General features: G+C 47.2%; 1 protein-coding gene across 1 annotated transcript in view; it reads left to right on the plus strand.

Annotated features, from left to right (window-relative positions):
• The first annotated feature begins 7907 nt into the window (after positions 1-7907).
• Positions 7908-22086, plus strand: part of UVRAG (UV radiation resistance associated) — a 113851-nt gene continuing 99672 nt past the window's right edge. The window contains exon 1 of the mRNA XM_051608689.1: positions 7908-8129. Within this exon, the coding sequence (XP_051464649.1) occupies positions 8049-8129 (81 nt within the window). The 5' untranslated portion in view covers positions 7908-8048. The remainder of the gene's footprint in view (positions 8130-22086) is intronic.

A 22086-nucleotide genomic window follows, 5' to 3' on the forward strand; every position in this document is an offset into this window, starting at 1 on the left:
GTGACAGAGCCCTGGGACAGGCTGCCCAGGGAGGCTGTGGAGTCTCCATCCCTGGAGACATCCCAGCCCCACCTGGATGTGTTCCTGTGGGATCTGCTCTAGGGGATCCTGCTCTGGCAGGGGGTTGGACTGGATGGTCTCCAGAGGTCCCTTCCAACCCCAACCATTCTGTTATTCTGTGATCTTGGCTGGATGACTTCAGTCTACCAACACATTACTCAAGCTACTCAGAAAAAAAACAGCAAAACAAACAACACCCTTTCCCCCAACCCACAATGTTTTACTATAGTGAAGGCTTCAAAGAAATAACACACACATGGTTTTAGAGCAATATGGTCTAAATCAATGTTTTCCCAGAAATTAGCTTTGTTTTACGGGCTGTTGCTCCATGTTTTGCAATTGTGCTGGGAAGGCTCTGGCAAGGGAAGAGCCCAAGTGCCAAATGCTGAAATCCACATAGCAAAAAACCACTCAGTGCCCAAAGAAATCACCCAAATTACCAATTGCTTCTTGTACAGTGTAGTCAGAATGAGAATAAATCTGCTCTGTAAAGGCTGATGTGGGCATCACCTTCTTTTGCTCACAGACTTATACTGCTTTTAATTCAAAACCAAGGGACTTTATAGCAAAAAGATCAGACCTTTATTCTGTTTTTCACTGTGAGCCTCTCACACACTGCATAGGGAAGTCTAGAAAGCCTTAGGTAGCTGCAAGTGCCTTAGAGCAGTTTGAAACAAGCTCTGGGGATAGAGCAAACACATTTGCCTTCATCTAGAAATGCAGACACTTAAAAATACCTTGGGCTTAAAAGAGTCCAGGGATTAGCAGCCACAAAACCAGTTTCTTATGTTAGTCTCTGTTGCTTGGGCTTGATCTCTCCAAAGGCAAAGCTAAAAAAGCTCTTTTAACCCCACATCTGTGGCTGTAAATTACAGTATTTAATAGGCATCCAGTAGCAAAAACTAAAGCTTTTTTCTCTCTTTAAAGAGCTCACAAAGTTGAAGTATTTTGCTCTGCACTTGGAATCCATTCATCCATCACTGAAGCTCTTTAGAGTGATTCTGCAATGATCTCATACCTCAGTAAGAACCATATTTGACCCGATCTATGGCAGAAAAGAGGAATTACCCTTAGCCACAAGGTCATTGCTTCCTTCCCCAAAGCTTTTAGGATGCCAAAACGTGCAATAAAGCCTATTAAATCATCTCTGGAATGACCTGCAGGCAGTATCTCCCCACCACGTGTCATTGGAAAGGGCACTTTGAAAGCCCATGTGGCTCAAATTTGGTGTCACCAAGCAAAAAAAAAAAAGAGAGAGTGGTGGTGTTAGAAATGAAATGTAGTGTTGTTTTCACATCCTAGTGGTAGAAGCACATTGTTGGGTTTTTTTTAATATATATACCCTAGTGTTAGGAGTATAATAGTTTGTTTAAGAGAGAAGTGAGATACCTGCAATTCCAATGACACCTGGAGTGATTTATGGTCCAAGCAACCAAGGGACTGAACTGGGCTCCATCTGGGGGATCTGAACATGGAGCAGGATTTATGGCCAAGACCAGACCCAACCCCACTTCTATCTTGCTCCTCGGGGCAGGATGACACCAACAGGTATAGATCATGTTGGTAATTGGGAAGAAAACCAAGGGGGCAAGAAAGGTCAGAATTAGACCTTAAAAGGTAAAAAGTAACTTGCTAGCATGGAATGTGTGAAGAGGGGAGGGAAACTTATAGGATCATTAGAAGTGTGGGATGGGCTGTAAACCCTGGACTACCCAGCCAGGGGGGAAACAGGGGAGGGAACTTTGGGAATAGGGAATATAAACCATCCTTCACCTGACTATGGGTGTGCCTGCTTGTTTGGGTCACCCATTCTTGCAAGAGTGTCAACAAACTGTGCTTTGCTGAGGGAGCCGTTTGGGCCTGTTCTTCAAAGAGCATTTCTGCCCGCTCCTGAGTGCCCCTTCACCCGGCTTCCTCCAGGGGGGTTTCCAAAAAAACCTGCTTTATTCTGCAAGACTGCTTCCCCCATCCTGTTCAAACTGCGTTTTGAGTTTCTCTTACAAAGAGCTGTGATGATTTTCTGGCTTTGTGTTACTGTCTGAGGGGGCACAGGCTGATCTTACGGTAATTAACACGAGGACCTAGAGAAGTTGTCGTTCAGGTCCCTGACGGATGCAGGGGGCAGAACAGAGAGGGTCTGGAATCCCTCCCTTTTTGTGCCATTCCCTACAAAAGCCAGGAGGGTGGGAATGGGTGGGAATGGGTGGGAATCCCTCCCCCTCATGCTTCCTTCTTCCTGCCCTCCTGCGCTTCCTGGGACACTCTGGGAAGATGCTCCTGCTCTTTGTCTTCAGCTTCCCACCTGCTCTGCATCTCCCATTGGGTGCTGGGAAGAACCCTGGACCCTTTTTCCCAAATTGGTTCTTCCACGAGGGACTTTTCAGACACTTAGATCAGCGACCACTACACCCAGGTTTATATATATTTGTATATTTTTCATTGTTATCCCACCATCCCTTCCTTGTTCCAGTAAACCTGTAGTAGTTTTAACTTACAACCTTGAAGTCTGTTTTCCTTATTCCCCTTTTACCCTTCCCTGGGAGGGTGGGATGGGGAGTAAGAGAGCAGTTCTCTTCTCTGGGTTTTGTTTTGCTCTGACCACTGAACAAAGACACTTTGCCTTCCACAAGAAAAAAAAAAAAACAAAACACCCAGAAGAAGCTGCTTCTGGCTTTCTAGAAGATCAAAGTGAGGAGCTACAGGTATGAGTTTAAATCACATGCTCAGTAATCAGATTATGGTTTTAAAAACCCTAGGACTCAACTGAAGAAAAATGAAGATCACAGGATGGTTTGGGTGGCTGAAGGAGCCACAATAAAATAAAGGGTAAGAAATATCAAATCCAAATCCATTAATACTTACTCATATTTCTATTAGCTAGCTCTAAAAAATTAAGAAAAGCTTTGACTTTTAAGCTTTGGAACTTTTAAGACTTCAGGATCCTTTTAAACATAAAAAGGCTGCAGTCATTGCACTATTGCATTGCCTCCTGGTCTCCTTGTTTTGCCCCAGGAGCTTCTAGTTGCATTTTCTCCTTCCCATCACATAGTGGGGAGACAGGGTGCAGCCCCCTGGTTCTTTGGTGTCAGCTGGGCCTAAACCAGGACATCTCCAGGACAAACTCCTCTCATCCCCAACCAAAGGTCTTGGCAGTCTGAGGAGGTCCTGGCCAATGTTATCCCAACCTACAAGAAGGGGGTGAGGGGAGACCTGAGACGCCAGGGACCTGTCAGTCTGACCTCAGCACCTGGAGAAACGATGGAGCCCATCACACTGGGTGCTACTGAGAGGCAGTTAATGAGCAATGGAGCCACCAGGCACAGTCACCAAGGATTCTTAAAGGGAAGGTCCTGTTTAACTAAACTGATCGTCACGGACTGGTTTGGGTGTGAAGGGACCTCTAAGTGTTCTGCTCTGAGGGGTCTTCTTGGAGCCTTCTCCTCTCCAGGCTGAACACCCCAACTCTCCCAGCCTGGCTCCAGAGCAGAGCTGCTCCAGCCCTCCCAGCATCTCCGGGGCCTCCTCTGGCCTCTCTCCAACAGCTCCGTGTCCTTCCTGTGCTGGGGACCCCAGAGCTGTTCCCAGCCCTGCAGGGGGGTCTCACTAGAGTGGAACAATCCCCTCCCTCAACCTGCTGGACACGCTGCTGGTGATGCAGCCCAGGACATGGTTGGTTTCTGGGCTGCCAGCACACATGGCCAGCTCGTGTCCAGCTTTTGGTCCCCCAGTATCCCAAGTTCTTCCCTGCATGGCTGCTCTCCATCCCTTCATCTCCCAGCCTGCATGGATGCCGGGGATTCCTGCAGCTGCAGTCATTTAATCTTTTGTGATAACCAGCCACAGGAACATCCACTGGGATGTAATAAAGGTCATGCTGTGATCTTCAAAATGATGCAGACAGATAACATTGGCCTTTTGATGTGGTTAAAAATTGCAAATGACAATTTCCTGGGGCATCAGTAAATGACATAGGGCTGCACATCGTGCCACGTACACAGCTGAGACTGGCACTGCTGCTCCAGGATTGCTTCTCCCAGAAACTGTTCCTCAACGAGGAATAAAAGAAGCCACACTCCTCCCCAGCTGCATTTTGCAAATATTTTGGTTAAAATAAACCACCAGTTCTTACAAATTAACTCATTCTTTTAAGCCCCAAAGAGATGACAATGTGTTTCGAATTATTAAGTGGTTTATTAAGTGACTCTCATCATGTTGAATGGTCACTGTGGTGAGCTGTGAAAAGATGGACTTAACCTCTCAAAGCTGTTGAAAATCAAATAAAAACCCTCAAATCTCACCCCTAGAAACTCCTCATTTTATATAATGCTCTTGCAAACATTTCCTTGTCCCCAAAAGATGACAAAAATCAAAGATAAGTCTGAAATATGGAATATGGCACCAGGACGTTAGCGAGCACGAGGTGGGAATCTGCAGGGACTTCTTTGGATCTAGATCAGTTGCATTGCAATAAAATCATTAATAACATGGGATTTGGCTTCATATTTGAATTTTCCTCTGGGGGAAATTTTGCTTTTTAGTCCCTGGAATTACGGGTTACATCTGTCAGTGTACATTAAGCAGCAAATTAAATGCAATCTCCATATTTAGGGCATGCGAGGAGCTGTGTTCAGTCAGTCACTTGACTCTTTTAAACATCAGTGTTTTAAGAAAGTTTTGGGGTAGTCATCTACTCCCCTGGAAATGAGGAAAAACAGGAAGATTCTGCTGGGATAGCATCATATGGACTTGAAATTCACCACATCAGCATAAGTTGGTCACAGAATATTCATGTATCCATCATACAAGGATTGATGTGATTTAAAAATCTTTGATATTTTGGGCAAAAAAGCAGAGACCTCTTCGTGCCCATAAACTGTGGGGTTTTTTTTAGTGATTTATCTTAGCAAGAACTGTTCATACAACGGGAATCCTCTCTGATTCTAGATATAATTCTGAGCTAGATGGAGTTTTCCTCAATTAAGAAATATAAGGAGTTTCAAATTCATAAGGCGTTCCCAAATCTCTTCATTTGATGTTCATTTTTGTAATTCCAAAGTGCCATTTTTCACACCTTGGGCAAAAAAAAAGCCCAAACCCCCACAAACAACTTCCCCAAAATTTCATCTTAAAAAAGCAAGTTTCGATCCTCTGAGGTGAAGATGCAAAGTTTCAAAGGAAGGACCACGTGCCTTGTAATGAACCAGAAACCAGGAGGTGAATCCAACTGACACAACAAGTAAAAAATTACTATGTTTGAACTTCCTGATCTCCCCAATGTGTCTCAAGAGTCTGGATGGTTGGAAGTGGAGCACTTTGCTACTGAAAATACTGAAATGGTGCTGTTTTTTTCATCAGAAGAGAACAAAAATAAATAAATGGAGATGCAATGGTTCTCAGAAGATCTTCCAAAAAAAAGGGTTCACTGTGTTGGAATAATTCCTGAGCAGAGGCAGCAACATCCAGAACTCAAGCACAACTCCAGGCTCACGGTGCCTGAAACTCAAGCTCAAGGCATCATATTTATTGGGGATCCCACGTGTGGAATCACACAACTTGGTGCAAAAGGTCCACGCAGTGTGTCAGTCTGGGGTGAGTTGTGGAATTGCTGAGGGGAAGAGTCTGAGAGCTCCGTTTTCCACTCCTGGGAGGTACTTTGGGAAGAAGGGCAGACCCTAGCGAGCGGCTGCAGGGAGGGGGTGAGGATGGAAGAGGATGGAAGAGGATGGAAGTGGATGGAAGTGGATGGACTAGGAAGACATCTGCGAGGAGGGTGATCAAACTCAAGGAAACTTGACCTTCTGCTCCACTTTTCCCTGTTTCTCTTTGTTTTTAAGGAGCTGACCACTGAATACCAAGACCAGAACGCAAGGCCGGAGCAACGCGCGTCAAGGCAGCGTGAAGGTGAACGAGGGCTCGATGGGCTTGTGGTGGGGAAGGTCACCTGGCTGTGGGAGCTGCCCAGGGCTGAGGACAGGAGGAGAGGAGGGCAAGAGGAAAGGAAGACAGGACTTTCCAGCACTGCACGCCACGATCAGAGCTGCCCGTCGTGGTGGGAACAGGCATTTCCAGTGCCGTTGGCGCACGCTGGGGACAGGCGTTCCCGGCGCCGCTGCCGGGGCGGTGGAACAGGCATTGCCAGCAGTGCAGGGACAGGTGTTTTGGCACAGTCTGTCCCCGTCAGTGCCATGGGGACGAGTGTCTCCAGCACAGATGCCTACACCGAGCAGGTGCTGCAGGGCTCTGTGGGGACGGGTGGCCCCGATGGGGCGCGGGGACAGGAGTGGCGGTCCCGGTGCTGCGTGGTACGTGGGGCTGGTGTCACGTCCGGCGGGGATGGTCCTTCTGGGCCAGGATGGGCATTGCCTGGTGGGGTGGGATGGAGGTGGGTGCTGGGGGAATGGCTGTGTTGGGTCTTGGGGTGTGTCGGTGTCAGGGTTGGCATGGTGTGGGGTGGGCGGGTGGGATGGGTTGGCACGGTGTGGGGTGGTGGGATGTGGGGTGGGCGGGTGGGATGGGTTGGCATGGTGTGGGGTGGGCTGGTGGGATGGGTTGGCATGGTGTGGGCTGGTGGGATGTGGGGTGGGCTGGTGGGATGGGTTGGCATGGTGTGGGGTGGGCTGGTGGGATGGGTTGGCATGGTGTGGGCTGGTGGGATGTGGGGTGGGCTGGTGGGATGGGTTGGCATGGTGTGGGGTGCGCTGGTGAGATGTGGGGTGGGATGTGGGGTGGCTTGGTGGGGTGCTGAGTTGGTTGGCACCATGTGGGAAAGGTTGGCCTGTTGTGGGGGAAGGCTGGTCTTTTACGGGGCTGGCTGATGTGATGTGGGGGAGGTTGGTCTGTTGTGGGGCATGTGGGATGTGATGTGGGGCAGGTTGGTCTGTTGCGGGGCAGGTCGATGTGATGTGGGGCAGGTTGGCCTATAGGCAGGGCAGGCTGGTGAGATGCGGGGCAGGTGGGTGTGATGTGGGGCAGGCTGGTGAGATGCGGGGCAGGTGGGTGTGATGTGGGGCAGGCTGGTGAGATGCAGGGCAGGTGGGTGAGATGTTGGGCAGGCGGGTGAGATGTTGGGCAGGTGGGTGAGATGCGGGGCAGGCGGGTGAGATGCAGGGCAGGCTGGTGAGATGTGGGGCAGGCGGGTGAGATGCGGGGCAGGTGGGTGAGATGTGGGGCAGGCGGGTGAGATGTGGGGCAGGCGGGTGAGATGTGGGGCAGGTGGGTGAGATGCGGGGCAGGCGGGTGAGATGCAGGGCAGGCTGGTGAGATGCGGGGCAGGCGGGTGAGATGCAGGGCAGGCTGGTGAGATGTGGGGCAGGCGGGTGAGATGCAGGGCAGGTGGGAGAGATGCGGGGCAGGCAGGTGAGATGCGGGGCAGGCGGGTGAGATGCGGGGCAGGCGGGAGAGATGCGGGGCAGGCTGTAGCACCAGGACCCCCGCGCAGGCCCCGCATCCCCCGGGTCCCGTTCCCGCCGCTCCCCGTTGCCACGGCAACAGCGCCCGGGCCGCTCCCCGTTGCCATGGCAACAGCGCCCCCCTCCCCCGCAACCTCCCCTCCAAATATTTTCGTCCCGCCACGTGATACAAACAGCCCCCTCCCCACACACACACACACACACACACGTGACGGGGGAGCTGTCAATCACACCCGCTCTCCTCCAATCACCTGCCGCTCCTTCACCCGCCGTCCCGCCTTCCGGAAGCCGTTGCTCCAATCGCGCCCCGGCTGCCGTGCCAACGGCTTGACAGAGGCGGCGGAGGGGCGCGCGGATTGACGTTGCTGCCAGCCAATAGCGTCTCAAGAACGTGGGGCAGGGGCCAATCAGGGCACGGGACGCTGGTTGCGCCCGCCCCCTCCCCCCAGCACTGCGGTAACATGGCTCCGTAGCGAGCGGCCCGGGCCGGTGCTGCCGCCGCCATTAACCCCCGGCTGCCCGGCGGGGGAGCGGCCCGCGGGGCTCAGGCGTTGTCCGCCCGCTGCGTCTGCCGTCAGGATGAGCTCGGCCGCCGGCCCCGCCGCTTTACCCCCGGGCTCCGCCACCCGGGCCTTGCATGTGGAGCTGCCCTCGCAGCAGGTACGGCGGGTCCCCCGGGGTGACCCTCTGCTGGGAGGGGTGTCCTGAAGCGTAGAGGGGGTGCTCGCTGAGGTGCGAGGTGCCGGGAATGCTCTCTTGAGGTGAAGGGTGTTGCTCCCTGAGGCGTGGGGGTGCTGCCTGAGGTGAAGGGGGTCGGCCTCCCTGAGGTGGGGGGTCTTCCCTGAGATCTGGGGTGCCCTGGGATGAAGTTTGGGTTATCTCCGAGATCTGGGGTGCCCCGGGATGAAGTTGGGGGTCTTCCCTGAGATCTGGGGTGCCCTGGGATGAAGTTTGGGTTATCGCCGAGATCTGGGGTGCCCTGGGATGAAGTTGGGGGTTATCTCTGAGATCTGGGGTGCCCTGAGATGAAGTTGGGGGTTATCTCTGAGATCTGGGGTGCCCTGGGATGAAGTTGGGGGTTATCTCCGAGATCTGGGGTGTCCTGGGATGAAGTTTGGGTTATCTCCGAGATCTGGGGTGCCCTGGGATGAAGTTGGGGGTTATCTCTGAGATCTGGGGTGCCCTGGGATGAAGTTGGGGGTTATCTCCGAGATCTGGGGTGCCCTGGGATGAAGTTTGGGTTATCTCCGAGATCTGGGGTGCCCTGGGATGAAGTTGGGGGTTATCTCTGAGATCTGGGGTGCCCTGGGATGAAGTTGGGGGTTATCTCCGAGATCTGGGATGCCCTGGGATGAAGTTTGGCTTATCTCCGAGATCTGGGGTGCCCCGGGATGAAGTTGGGGGTTATCTCTGAGATCTGGGGTGCCGTGGGATGAAGTTGGGGGTTATCTCTGAGATCTGGGGTGCCCTGGGATGAAGGGGGAGGTGTTTCCTGAGATACGAGGTGCCCTGGGGTGAAGGAGGGGGGGGAATCTTCCCTCAGGTGTGAGGTGCCCTTAGGTGAAGAGGGGGTGTTGTCTGATGTGAGGGGTGCCCTGAGATGTGGGGGTGGATGCTTCCTAGGTGGGGTGGCCTGAGGTGAAGGGGGAATTCTTGCTTGGGTGTGGGTGCCCTGAGGCAGAGAGGTGGGGGGTGCTGCCTGAGGTGTCAGGAGGGGTTCCCCGAGGTGTGGGAATGCTTGAGGCAGAGTCTGAGCGGCTGGAAGGAGGGTCCCTGAAGCAAAGGGGTTTGAGCACCCTTCTCTTGGGCTAGTGGGATGATGAGGGTGAGGTCCCCTTGGGCTGGGGGCAGGGGTCTGTTCCCCTCTCCTGCCAATACTGAAGAGTCAAGGAACAGCGTTTCCCTCTCCCTGAGAATTCCGTGGCTGTAGAAGCGTTGGGTGCAAATTGAAGCCGGGAGTTGTGGCACAAATAACACCTGGATCAGTTCACTTCAGGCTTGGGTACCTGATGGGGTGGGAGCAGCTGGGGTGCCCTCTCCTCTCTGGCCTTGTTTTTTAATGGGGTGGGGGGTGAGCATGGATAAAACATCCAGTGTACTCTGAAAAGTGGTGAGCTGTTCCCTCCCCATCACATCCTTCCTTCAGCTAACTGTTTTTCCTGTTTGCTGATAGTTGGCTTTTGGTTCACTGGGCAACTGTCCCATGTTTTAACTTTGGAGAGAGTCAGGAGCAAGGTTAAGTGAGGGAGTCTGAGCTCTGCAGGAGGGTTTAGCAATCAATCCATATCAAACTAAGTCTGTGCCCTTTCCCCCCGTTTCGTGCAGTGACTTTTATTGTATTGGAGCTTAAGCATGAAGTGGTGGAGGGGGAAATAATGACTTAGCAGAGCCTTGTCTTGAGGTGTACTGTAGGATGTGGGGCTGCACTTGAAGTTTTGGTTCGTTGCCTCAGTGCAGTCAATGTTACTTAGTAGACACAGGATCTGAGCTACCCGAGGTGTGTGTTACCAGGTGCGAAAATGAAATGTTACCTGAGAAAATCAATAGATATCAACTTGCAATGAAGATCTATCTGCTCCTTAGATAAACATGATTTACCAAACATTTACTGTCACAGTTTGACCAGGACATTTACTTAGGGGCAAAGGGAGGGAATGCCACCAGAGCTGTGCAGGTATTAGCCCTAATTTGAGAGCAAGTACTTATTCTAAAATGTGGGCCTGTTTTATATTAAGGAACATAAACCTGAGCACTGCTTTGGATGAACTTTACAGGCAGCAGCAGATTGTTCAGGACATCAAGTGTGGCCTTCTCCCTCCTCAATTTTTGGTTTTATTCCTTCCCAAGCTTGTGCAAGAACCAAGTAAATACTGCAGGGAGAAGCCTTAGTTATTAGTCATTGGATTTCATTTGTGAAAGTGAGACCAAAACAGTCTTTTTTTTTTTTTTTTTCTAGGAGTAGAAACTTTTGTAGGAGTTTATAGGAACAGAAACTGAATCATCAATTATATGCTGTTCCAGTCGAGTAAATATTTAGTTTAAGTCACACAGGATGCTTGTATGAGTGCTGATGAATTGTTAATTGTAGGAAGAGCAGGGCTGTGATAAAATCTGTGGTATTGTTTTGCTGTGTGCTCTGCAAATATAAGGACCAGGTGCTGAGGTGTCTGTACCCTGTGTCAGTGCTTGCCATCAGAACAAGAAGCTCCCAAAGGACAGTCAGATGCACTGATAACAAATCTCTCACTCTGTTCTCTAAGCCTAAAGTCTGTTACTGAATTGCAAGGCACCTTACCTTGAAGGGGCTAATCACCCTGGAGATATTTTACTGCAGAGTCATGAAAAAGCACTCCAGTCTGTTGTACTGCTTCTATAATCCAAAAATCTGGCTGATCAGAGTGTGGGGTGCTACCTAAGGCAAGGTAATTGTTTGCTCCTTGCCAGCACAGAAAGCATCTTGGTGATTTGTTTTAGGAGGCACTTTCCTCTAGAACACCCAGTGCTTTTAGTTTTGCAGCATTTGCTCAGTGTGTGTTTTGTCTATAAGGATGAGAGTGAGATGGTCTGAGTCATGGCTGTAAATCTTTCTACAGACCAAATTCTCAAATGTGAACCTAAGGTGAGTGCTTTTGATGACTGAATGAGGACTGAAGTGTTGAAGTTTTAATCTGGGTCCAGTCTAGACTTAATTGTGCCAATGAAATTCACATTGATTAGAAAACAAAGCTGCTACTAACAGGAGTGATGAGAAGTCATGTCCAAAACCTTTTGCCAGTGTGACCATACTTGGGTCAGAGGATTCTTTAATTTGTTCAGTAGCACCTGGCCTAAGAATGACTTTCACTGTTGTATTCCATATTTTATGTGGAAGAAATAGAGAAAAAAATAAATGCTTCTGCTTAAGCATAAAATTCCAATGAGCATCCTTAAGTGGTTTTGCCAGGATGTCGTTTTCTTTTGCTGGGAGGGTGAATCTAACAGACCTAAAAATACATTGTGAAATAATTTCCCTTTGAAAGCAGAGATTCTTTAGCTTTATCTTCCTAGCTGCAAAATGCAAGAAAACATGGAGTGTTGCTATAACTTACTGATCACTGAATGCTCAAAAGAAACTTCTCAGGCCTGTAGCTACAAGCAGATCAAAGCTTATAGGGGGTGGGAAAGCCGAACCTTTCAGACTATTTTATTATAGATGGAAGGAGTTGGACAAAAAAATGCAGCCTTAACGTAGAGAGCCAGTCATGCTGCAGTCAAATGATCTCTTGAATGTTACTGTGCTAATTGCTGACCAAAAGAGATGTCATGTGTGGTTGTCTAGAGACAGAAAAACATCTTTGTGGATTCCAGCATTGGTGCCTCCAGCACTTCAGACTGTTGCTTCATGCTGAAATGGAGAAGCTTTTGCTATCAATTCCAACATTAGAGAGACTGGAGCTTTTGATGAACAGTGAGATAGTGTTTGAAGACCTGCAGGCTTGAACATGAACTGCATGTGCTGTTGTGCAAACAGCTGTGCTGATGCAGTTTGTTGTGAGTGATTAGGAAGTTGTAAGGAAGAAAAGAACTTGTACTTTAAAAAAAAATAAAGGTTTTCCAGTCAGTTCATGGTTCAGGCATTGTCAGGTCCATGTCCATAGGCTGAAGAATCTCTCTTGTCCAGATGGCTAACCAGGGCATGAATAAACTGTAGATGTCACTGGTTTTCATAGAATCATAGAATGGTTTGGGTTGGAAGGGACCTCAAAGATGATCTAGTTCCAACCCCCTTGCATGGGCAGGGACACCTCCCAGCAGCCCAGGCTGCTCCAAGCCCCATCCAACCTGCCCTTCAACATTGCCAGGGATGGGGCAGCCACAGCTTCCCTGGGCAACCTGGGCCAGGCTCTCCCCACCCTCACAGCCCAGAATTTCTTCCTGATGTTCAACCTAAATCTCCCCTCTTTTAGTTTTAATCCATCCCCCCCTTGTCCTCTCACTACAAGCCCTTGTAGAACGTCAGCCTCACATCTGTGCATGGGAAGATCATGGAACAGGTCCTCCTAGAAGACATGCTAAGGCACATAGAGGACAGGGAGGTGATTCAGGACAGCCAGCACGGCTTTACCAGAGGCAAATCCTGCCTGACCAACCTAGTGGCTTTCTGCAATGGAGTGACTGCATCAGTGGACAAGGGAAGACCTATGGATGTCAATCTGTCTGAAATTCTGCAAGGCCCCCCACAGCATCCTTCTCTCTAAATTGGAGAGCTATGGGTTTGATGGGTGGACTGTTCAGTGGATAAGGAACTGACTGGATGGTCACATCCAGAGGGTAGTGGTCAATGACTCTAAGTCCAGATGGAAAATGGTGACAAGTAATGTCCCTCAGGGGTCCATACTGGGACCAGTGTTGTTTAATATCTTCATGAATGATATTGACAGTGGCCTTGAGAGTACCCTCAGCAAATCTGGAGATGACACCAAGCTGGGTGGTGCAGCACCAGAGTGACAGGATCCATCCAGAGGGACCTGGACAAGCTGTGGGCCTGGATGAACTTTATAGGGTTCAACAAGGCCAAATGCAGGGTCCTGCACCTGGTCTGGGGCAACCAGAGATATTAATAAAAGCTGGGGGAAGACATACTGGAGAGCTGCCCTGTGGAAAAGGACCTGGAGGTACTAGTGGATTAAAAGTTGGACATGAGCCACCAATGTGCAATTGCAGCCCAAAAGGCCAAGCACATCCTGGGCTGCATCGAAATAAGTGTGGTCAGCAGATGGAGAGAGATGATTCTGTCCCTCTGCTCTGCCCTGGTGAGACCTCACCTGGAGTACTGTGTGCAGCTCTGGAGCCTCCAATACAAGGAGGATGTGGAGCTGTTGAAGCTCCAGGGGGGCATTATAGAGACCTTCCATTACCTGAAAGGGGCCTATGAGAAGGCTGGGGAGGAGCTGTTCAAAGGGGCATGTAAGGACAGGACAAGAGGCAATGGTTTCAAGCTAGGGAAAGGTAGATTGAGGTTGCATATTAGGAAAGAGTTCTTTACTATGAGGGTAGAGGATCACTGGAACAGGTTGCCTAGAGAGGTGATGGGGGCCCCATCCCTGGAGACATTCAAGGTCAGGCTTGATGGGGCTCTGGGCAACCTGGTCTAGTGTGAGATGTCCCTGCTTATTGTAGGAAGGTTGGACGAGATGACCTTTGGACGTCCCTTCCAATGCAAGACATTCTATGCTTCTCTGGAAAGTCCCTCCCCAGCTTTCCTGGAGGCCCTTCAGATACTGGAAGGCTGCTGTGAGGTCTCCCTGGAGCCTTCTCTTCTCCAGGCTCAACTCTGTCAGCCTGTCTCTGGAACAGAGCTGCTCCAGGCCTTGGATGATCTTCATGGCCTCCTATGGACTTAGTCCAGGAGAGTGGAGCAGAGGAGGATCCCTCAGAAATAATGGCTAGAACCATTTTAGAAAATTACCAAAATGTAATGTGATAAAGATAACAGGGGAAAAAAGCCAACAAAACCCAACGTGGATTCCAGTGTAGTAGGTGAGTACTAAGTCATACGTGTGGCAGGTTAGCACTTCTGTGACTTGGCTGGTTGGGTAGTATTTCAACAGCTCATTCCCAAGTGGCTTGGCTGTGCTCCAGCGCAGGAAAAACACTCATCAGAGGATTCCATCTTGGCCACCAGTACTTGCCAGTAAGCTAAAAAATTTGGTCTGCTCATGTTGCTAATGGCCTGCTTGATGATCAGCTGTTAGAAGCTTTCTTCTGAAGATCATCTGTGGCTTGCTTCCAAATTACAGAGGGAAGGGAATACGTGATGTTTAGACTGTAAATAAGGCAGTTCCATAATGGGGCCACAAATCACCTCCATTTCTGTCTGCTTTACTCCCCAAGAAAGTGTTCAGCTCTTGCATCCGTTTCTTGATACCTTGATGTAAGCCATTTTCAGCTCATTGGAGATAGCCTGGGTAATGGGGGTGGGGGAAAGCTAGATGTTGTAGGTACACTAGGAGTTGTCCATGGGGTTAGGTCTATTCCACCTTGAAGTTTTAGTTCCAGATCAGTGTCTGTCAATCACTTTTTGGTGTGGCCCATGTAGTGAAGGCCAAGGTGGTTTTCCTGAATGAGCTGATCAAAGGCTTTGGGTGGATTGCTTGGGAGTGTCTGTGTGTGAGGGAGTTGGAGATCCTCTGGTGGACACAGAGGTGGTGGTAAGAAGAGAAGGGGTTAATCCCTGCTACTGTGTACAGCCATGGGTAGTGTTAGACCAAAGTCCAGGTCCAGGTGACCCAGTATCTTCTACATCTTTCAATTCACAGCCATCTCTTGTCAGATGGTGAATGTTTCTGTGGAAACATGCAGCATGAGCTTACGGCCACAGATGGCAGAAACAGGTGTTTAGGGCAAAACAAAACAGAGCAAAGGGCTAGTGAGGCTTCCCAAGGACACTCTGTAGCCTTCATTCACTTTGAGGTTGGGATTTGTAAGGAACCAATTGGAGTTTGAGGGATTTTTAGGAGTCCAAGAGCAACACTGAGCAAACATGGCTCCTGCAGCTGCCACACTAGCTGAGCTCTGGGAGCAGGGCAGCTGGCACAGTGTGGGACAGAGGTTTGAGATGATAAGGCCAAGGGGATCTGGAGTGGCTCCATGATGAGCCCTGTGAGGTCTCCTTACACTCTGAACTTCAGCACACTGCAGGGCATCACATTTCTTTACACTCAGCACTGACACAGACTGGTCAGATGAGATGCCTGTTGGTTTCATGAAACACACGTTGGCATTTCCAGTAGCCAAGTACAACTGTTGTGTGGCCAGGTGATGTTTTCTCCCATCCCACCACTGCCCAAACAATGGGCCATCCCCATCCTAGAGCTGTTTGGCAGGGAAAGGTCCTTGGTTTGGAATATTGGAGAGGAAAATCTTATTCAGGAATTGCTGAAGTCCTGTCAGCCAAAGTAAGTTCTGGGGCTGACCCTTGAGTGGCAGGAATAAAATCGACTTTGCACACGAAACCAGGCTGTGATATTTACCTTCTGTAAACTGGTTGTCTGTGACACAGGGATTGAATTCCAAGGCTGTGAAAGCCCTTCTCAGGTTTATACTTTAATTCCATGGTCCTTCCTCTGACAAAATTTGAAGTTGTTCATGAGATCTGAGTATCTCATTGATGACTCATCTTATATCTCATCTTATATGCCTGGCAGTATCTCAGGGTGGGTGCAGGAGGATGGAGCCAGACTCTGCTCAGCAGTGCCCAGGGACAGGACGAGGGGCAACGGGCACAGGCTGGAACATGGGAAGTGCCCCTGAAAGATGAGGGAAAAGTTCTTGCCTGTGAGGGTGACAGAGCCCTGGGACAGGCTGCCCAGGGAGGGTGTGGAGTCCCCTTCTCTGCAGATATTCCAGCCCCTGGATGCAACCCTGGGTGATGTGCTCTGGGTGATCCTACTTCAGCAGGGGAGTGTGACTAGATGATCTCCAGAGGTCCCTTCCTACTCTGACCATTCTGTGATTCTGTGACCATAGAACTGAAACTTCTTTTAATTCTGTAAAATTTCTTGTCCAAGAAATTATTCCATTGAGCTACATTTGAAGAAATTATATATACTCAACATTTAATGGTCTTGGAGCTTTTGGGATATTAGTAATTGCATGATCTTAACATACACACTTCAGGAATTTGCTACACTGGTTGAACCCAGGATGCAAAGGAATGGGAGTCATGAGTGAAGGCAACTTTATAGCAAAGTTATTTTTCTTTTCTTTTGAAAGTGCTTCTGGAAAGAACTTTCAAGGAAAAAAAGAAAAAATACTTCTGGATTGCAGATACTTCTGAATTCCAATAATAAAACCATGTTTTCAGCAGTTGGAAGTGGCAATCCAGTGTGATCCAGTACCTTGGGTGTGTGTTAGGATAGCAGAGGTGATCAGGTGCGTAGAGGTGAAGCAAGGGGAGAAGAATGTGGGTGAATGAAAACAAGGTTAAAATTTCATATGTACTTTCTTTGAAGATGTGTGCACCAACTTGGGTAACCTGGCAGAAATGGGTGGTAGAAAGTGTGCTGGCAAATGGGTTTGAGAGGTCTTGTATGTGGGAGAAGTGAAGAAAGCAGGCTCAGGGCTGCATGGGAACTATGTGTTCAGCTAAAACTGTGAAAAGAGCATCTTTTTAATTATTATTTTTGAAATTGGAGTGTATAGCAATCTTGATAATCTCAATATAGCAATCTTCCACTGAGCAATATGAAAAAAAAGACTGGCTCTTAAATATTTTACTTCCTCTTTCCTATTAAATATGCTGGGGGAAATCAGAATGGTGTATGGAAAGTGTTGTATTTAAATGTTGCTTTCACTTCTCTTAGACGTGCACTGTCTTCAAAGGCTGAGTGAGGAGGGAAGTGCTGCTCTAGTCAAACACCACAATGTGAGTGTTGACCTGGTGATCTTACACAGCTGTGTCCCTGTCCAGCTGCATCAATGTCTAGTGTTTTTAGAGGTAAATTGGAGGGAAATACTTTTGAAAAGTTACTGTAAATCTGGAATTGTAGCCCAGAAGGTTGGGTGTCAGTGTGGGGCTGGAATTTTGCTCTCTACAATGTACATTTTTTTTTTTTTTTTTTTTCCCCTAAGGAATGTAAGTGTGTTTTGCAGACTGAGTGGTCTGTCCTTAAGTTAGAGAATGTTCTGTCAGAAAGGTGTAGTAAATCAGTTTTGATGCATTATTCAGGAGATATGTGGAGGCTCAGGGAATATTCTTAATTCCGTGAAGGGAAAGTCTTGGTAGCTGGTAACTACAGACTCAGTCCTTATTTACGAATAGAGAAACTGGTCTGCCCTTGGTTTGTCATCCATTAACATGATCAACATTAATAAGCTTCAGGTTATTAATCAGCATATCCTGTTTGCTTGTGGAATGTGGTGCATACTTAAAACCAAGTGGTTCTTTAAGGTCTATTCACAGAATCACAGAATGGTTTGGGTTGGAAGGGACCTAGAAGATCATCTAGTTCCAAGCCCACTGCAAGGGCAGGGACACCTCCCACTAGACCAGGTTGTACAAAGCCCTGTCTAACCTTTCATATGACTCTTTTTAATTTTTGGGTCCTGAACATCATCTTGTTTTCCATTGCTTAATTGGTATTCCCGGGTCATTCCCACAGCTAATACGGACTAATGCTCTCTTGCCCAAGGTGATGTTAAGAGGCTTAAGGGAGTTCTCTAAACTGCTGCCGTGCATCCCTGGAGACATTCAAGGTCAGGCTTGATGGGGCTCTGAGCAATCTGTTCTAGTGTGAGATGTCCAACCTCCCTACAATAAGCAGAGACTAGATGACTTTAGAGGTCCCTTCGAACCCAAGACATTCTATGATTGTTAATGAGGATGGACTTGCACCCTGATGTTCTTCTCTTTTCTACCCCATAGTTCCCATGTTATGTCAAAGAAGCAGTTACAGTTTTGGTCTTTCTTTTTGTGAGTGAGCAAGGACTTGTTTAGACAAACTCAGAGGAAAGCACCAGTAACAAAAGATGGTATTTCTAGCTGCTGCTTCTCTAAGGTTTACTTCAAGATGAAAAGTCAGTATATCTAGTTCCTTGTTTGTATCTTACATGAACACCTAGCAAGGAGGGTTTGGTTTGGCCAATGGTCAGTGCTGGTAAGATTTTCTTAACCCCAGTTGAGAGTAATTTTTTAGGGTGTGCTGACAGTTTTAATTCTTGAGAGTCCTGGTGTTTGCCAGCCTGCTAGGTCTGTCACTCTTAATGTTGTAGAGACCATCACTAAAAACAGCTGTTGAAACAATACACAGAAGGAACTTCAGTTGCCCAAGTCCCTCAAAGATCTTATGATTTGGCTTTTGAATCCTTCCTGCTAACATTACATTGAAGTAAGTTGTGTTTGAGTCTTGTTTTGTCACACCTAACCAGCTATCCTGTTGGTATCCTAAGACTTGAATACCCATGTTTTCTGTACCTGCTCCTAGTTTATTTTAAATAACAGGCTCTTTCAGTCTTTCTGCAGAGATAAGCACAAATTTTGGGTGTGGATGCGGAATATTAGGAGTGTGAACACTTGTTGGCCTCTATTGAATATCAGTTTTGGTCTTGTTTGTCTTGTTGGGTTTGAGCTCTCAAAAACCAGTGTAGATTTTCTACATGGGATTGTGATGCTATCTTAATTATTTTCTGATACTACTGTTGCTGTTTGAATTAGTGTTGTAGGAGCTTAGAAGCTGTGTTTTGTGAGAGACAGCATTGACTTCACAGGTTACATTCTTTAACTGAGCTAATGAAGGGCTCTTTTGCATTCAAGCAGCTAGGGAATAATTATGCTTCTACATGAGCTATGTAAAATATAAAGATGTTCTTTATTCTTCCTCTTCCACTTTCTCCCTAACTGAATTGGGCAGGAATCAATGCCTTTTGGGACACATCTTCAGTTTACTGACTGTCGCTGTGGAAACTCTGCAGAACAGAAGTAGGAGTAGTTATGGTGGATTATGAATGATTAGAAACCTGTAATGAGCATTAATGAGTTCAAGTGAGAACTTCATAGGTATCTTCTGTCTCATTTGAACCTTTCAAAAGCCTTTCAGATGCCTGTAAGTGTAGAGGAAAAGAAGCACCTTAATTTAGGGAAGTGGGACCTAAAATCCACAATTGCACATCTGTAAAAACTTTGAGCCCATGTTGGTTAAAGTAATTTTGACTTTTCTAGTGATTGTTTAGTCTGGGTAAATCACACTGCACAGATTCATTGTGTCCCATTCCTTGCAACAAATTTTTAGAAATGTGAGGGGCAAAAAGTGTTGTATGATTGTGTGTTGCCTCTTCCCAAGAAAAGATGTGCTTATATTCCAACTGGTCACCTTTGAACTGATATTAGCCTCTGGTACTATTCCCAACAGGAGTAACTTTTTAAGGACAGTTGCCAAGTCTCAGAAAGGGCAAGGAGTTACTGAACTGCTGCTGAAACTTATCACTTGACATGATGAAACTGAGATACGAAGGAGGTGCAATATATGGAGATCCACAAACGACTCATTGAACCAGTGAGGGTTGTGTAGCTTTGAGGGCCTTGCTGTCTTCAAGTCTGTGCTGAAATGACATTGCAGAGGAATTAAAAAAATTCCTTATGATGTGGCCTGCAAAATAGCACATCAAATGCTTCTGAAGTCGATCTGCAATCACAATGTGATTCTCTTTACTCTGAGATGTCAAAAGTTGAATTACAGAACTTCCAAATGAACCTTCCTAGCAAGCATGTAACTTGGAGTGTGAGCGTGTTCTTGTCCTTCCTATGGTTTTCAGTAACAACACATCTGAATAGTGTCTAAACTTCTCACTCTGTGTTCCTTTGCTGTTAAAGGCTTTCTGCACTGCAGCAGACCTGCCCCAAACCTTCTGTGAGCTTCTTTTTCCTTTGTAGTAGAGGATATCAAGTTGGAAAACAAGGCAGCTTGAAAACTTACATGAAATTGAAATAAGTATGTATTCTTGTCTCCTGTTTGACTTCCAAGAACTCAGATCACATGATTTTAACAGGGCTTGTTGCAATAGGAGAAGGAATAATGGGTTGAAACTGAAAGAGGGGAGATTGAGACTAGATATGAGGAAGAAATGTGAGGAGGGTGAAATATTGACTGAGGTTGCTTGGAGAGATGGGAGAAGCTGTGGCTGCCCCATCCCTGGCAGTGTTGAAGGGCAGGTGGGATGGGGCTTGGAGCAGCCTGGGCTACTGAGAGGTGTCCCTGCCCATGCAGGGGGGTTGGAACTAGATGATTTTTAAGGCCCCTTCCAACCCAAACCAGTCTGTGCTCGTTACTTAATATTCAAACTGGTACAGATGAAAACAAGTAGTTAGTGAAAATCTGAGGAAGTAGGAAGTTGTAACAATGAGGTATATAGGAGCACTGTGTAATAAATAATGTTCATGTTTGCTAAATATGGTAAATACTTAGATTTTTTTTTTTTTTTTTAGAGCTAGAGCTGTTATGCTTCTTAAGAAAAGGAAGAGGAAAAAACCTCAGGCAACCTGCCTGTTGTGAACAGCAAAGCACACAGAGCCCCATGTTTTTCATGACTTAATTATGACAAGTATTCAGAGACCCGAAGAGCTGACCTTGCAAGCTAAGTTTGGAGAAGTTAGAAACAACTAGATTTGCTGTAGTAACGTTTGTGTTGCTTACTAATCTTTGCACCCTGTTTTAATGCTAAAATAGTTGGAAGGATTTTGCTGAAATTCTTCCAGAGCTACGTGGGGTCATAAAGCAAGCAAGCTAGGAAACTCATGAGAAAGCCAGGTAAGATCAGGATATGTACCAAGTTGTACAGAGGTCAGAGCTGATCCTGACCTGAAAAGAAGCTATGGAATATTCTTCAAAACAATGAGGAGGAAGGCAGCAGTCCAAAAATCAGAGATAGTGGCCAAAGATGAAGACTACGTCTTGTTCATGTTAAAAACTGTCTGATAGGTAGGATGCTCTATTAAAGGCTAAGTAAGGAGAATTGATGCTGAAATTGTATCCAGTGTTAAGAGCTTTGCATTTTACATGGATTATATGGGATACCACCAGGAATGTGGTCGTGTGGGGGGAGAAAAAGCCTTTTTCTAACCCAGCCACAGATTAGTAAAAATTTCTTCCCAGCCGATTTAATATAAACTTCATTCTGAAAAATGTATTCAAACTTACAAAGCTCTTTTAAAATTAGGCTGTTTCAACAGAATTTTTGAAATTTGCTTGTGGTCATGGATTTTATTAACATCTGAAGGAGTTTTCAGCCTAACCCTCCTTTCACAGTGGGGGCTAATTGGATGGCTGGTACTAGAAAAAACTAGACTGCCTTGATTGAGTTTAGATGCTCCTTTGACACCTTTGCAAATTGATCTAACATGTCAAAGAGGTAGTAGTGTTTCTTCAGGGAGCAGGAATTCTTGAGTGGCTTTGCTGAGCAAGTGCTAAAGAGGGCAGACCAGTACAACTGGGAGGAGACAGATGTGGGACAGAAAGAAGACAGACTTCCCTCTTTTCCAAGCATTGAGCCATTAGATCATCTCATCTGCTGCTAACATGTTAGGCTCCATGTGAATCAGGATTAGCTGCTGCCCATATTCATGACCTGAGCAAGTAAATGTGGTAGATCAGTGGTGAAGAGAGAAAAATTATGTTTGACTCTGTTCTCATCCAGCTTGGATATACTTACATTATTACTTTTTTTCCCAAGATCATCAGATTCTTGTAAGAGAGTAATAAAGTGGTTAAGATGGAAGAGGAGTCAGAACTCTCTGTGCTTGTTTTTGTTATCCATTATGTGACCCTGAACAAATAATTATGACATTCCACGAATGCTTGAGGCTGTTGTAGGTAGTTGCTGTTCTCCTTGTGGTTCCATGGATAGTCCAGACCTTGTTAACAACCCTGCACTTCTCTGTCTTGTTTTGACTTCATCCCTTTCCTTCTTCCCCTTCCCTGCAGTGATTGTTTTATTAATGGTACCAGATTGTTACACTTAACCCAATAAAAACCCAAGTGTATAACTTTGCTACCTCATTTTCTCAGACCAGAGGGAAGCAGAGCATGGTCTCTGGATTAGTTGAAGCCATCAAGTAGCTGCAGTGTTAAGAAAAAGAACAGTA

This window comes from Apus apus, chromosome 1, assembly GCF_020740795.1.
Source record: "Apus apus isolate bApuApu2 chromosome 1, bApuApu2.pri.cur, whole genome shotgun sequence".
NCBI classification, from domain to species: domain Eukaryota; kingdom Metazoa; phylum Chordata; class Aves; order Apodiformes; family Apodidae; genus Apus; species Apus apus.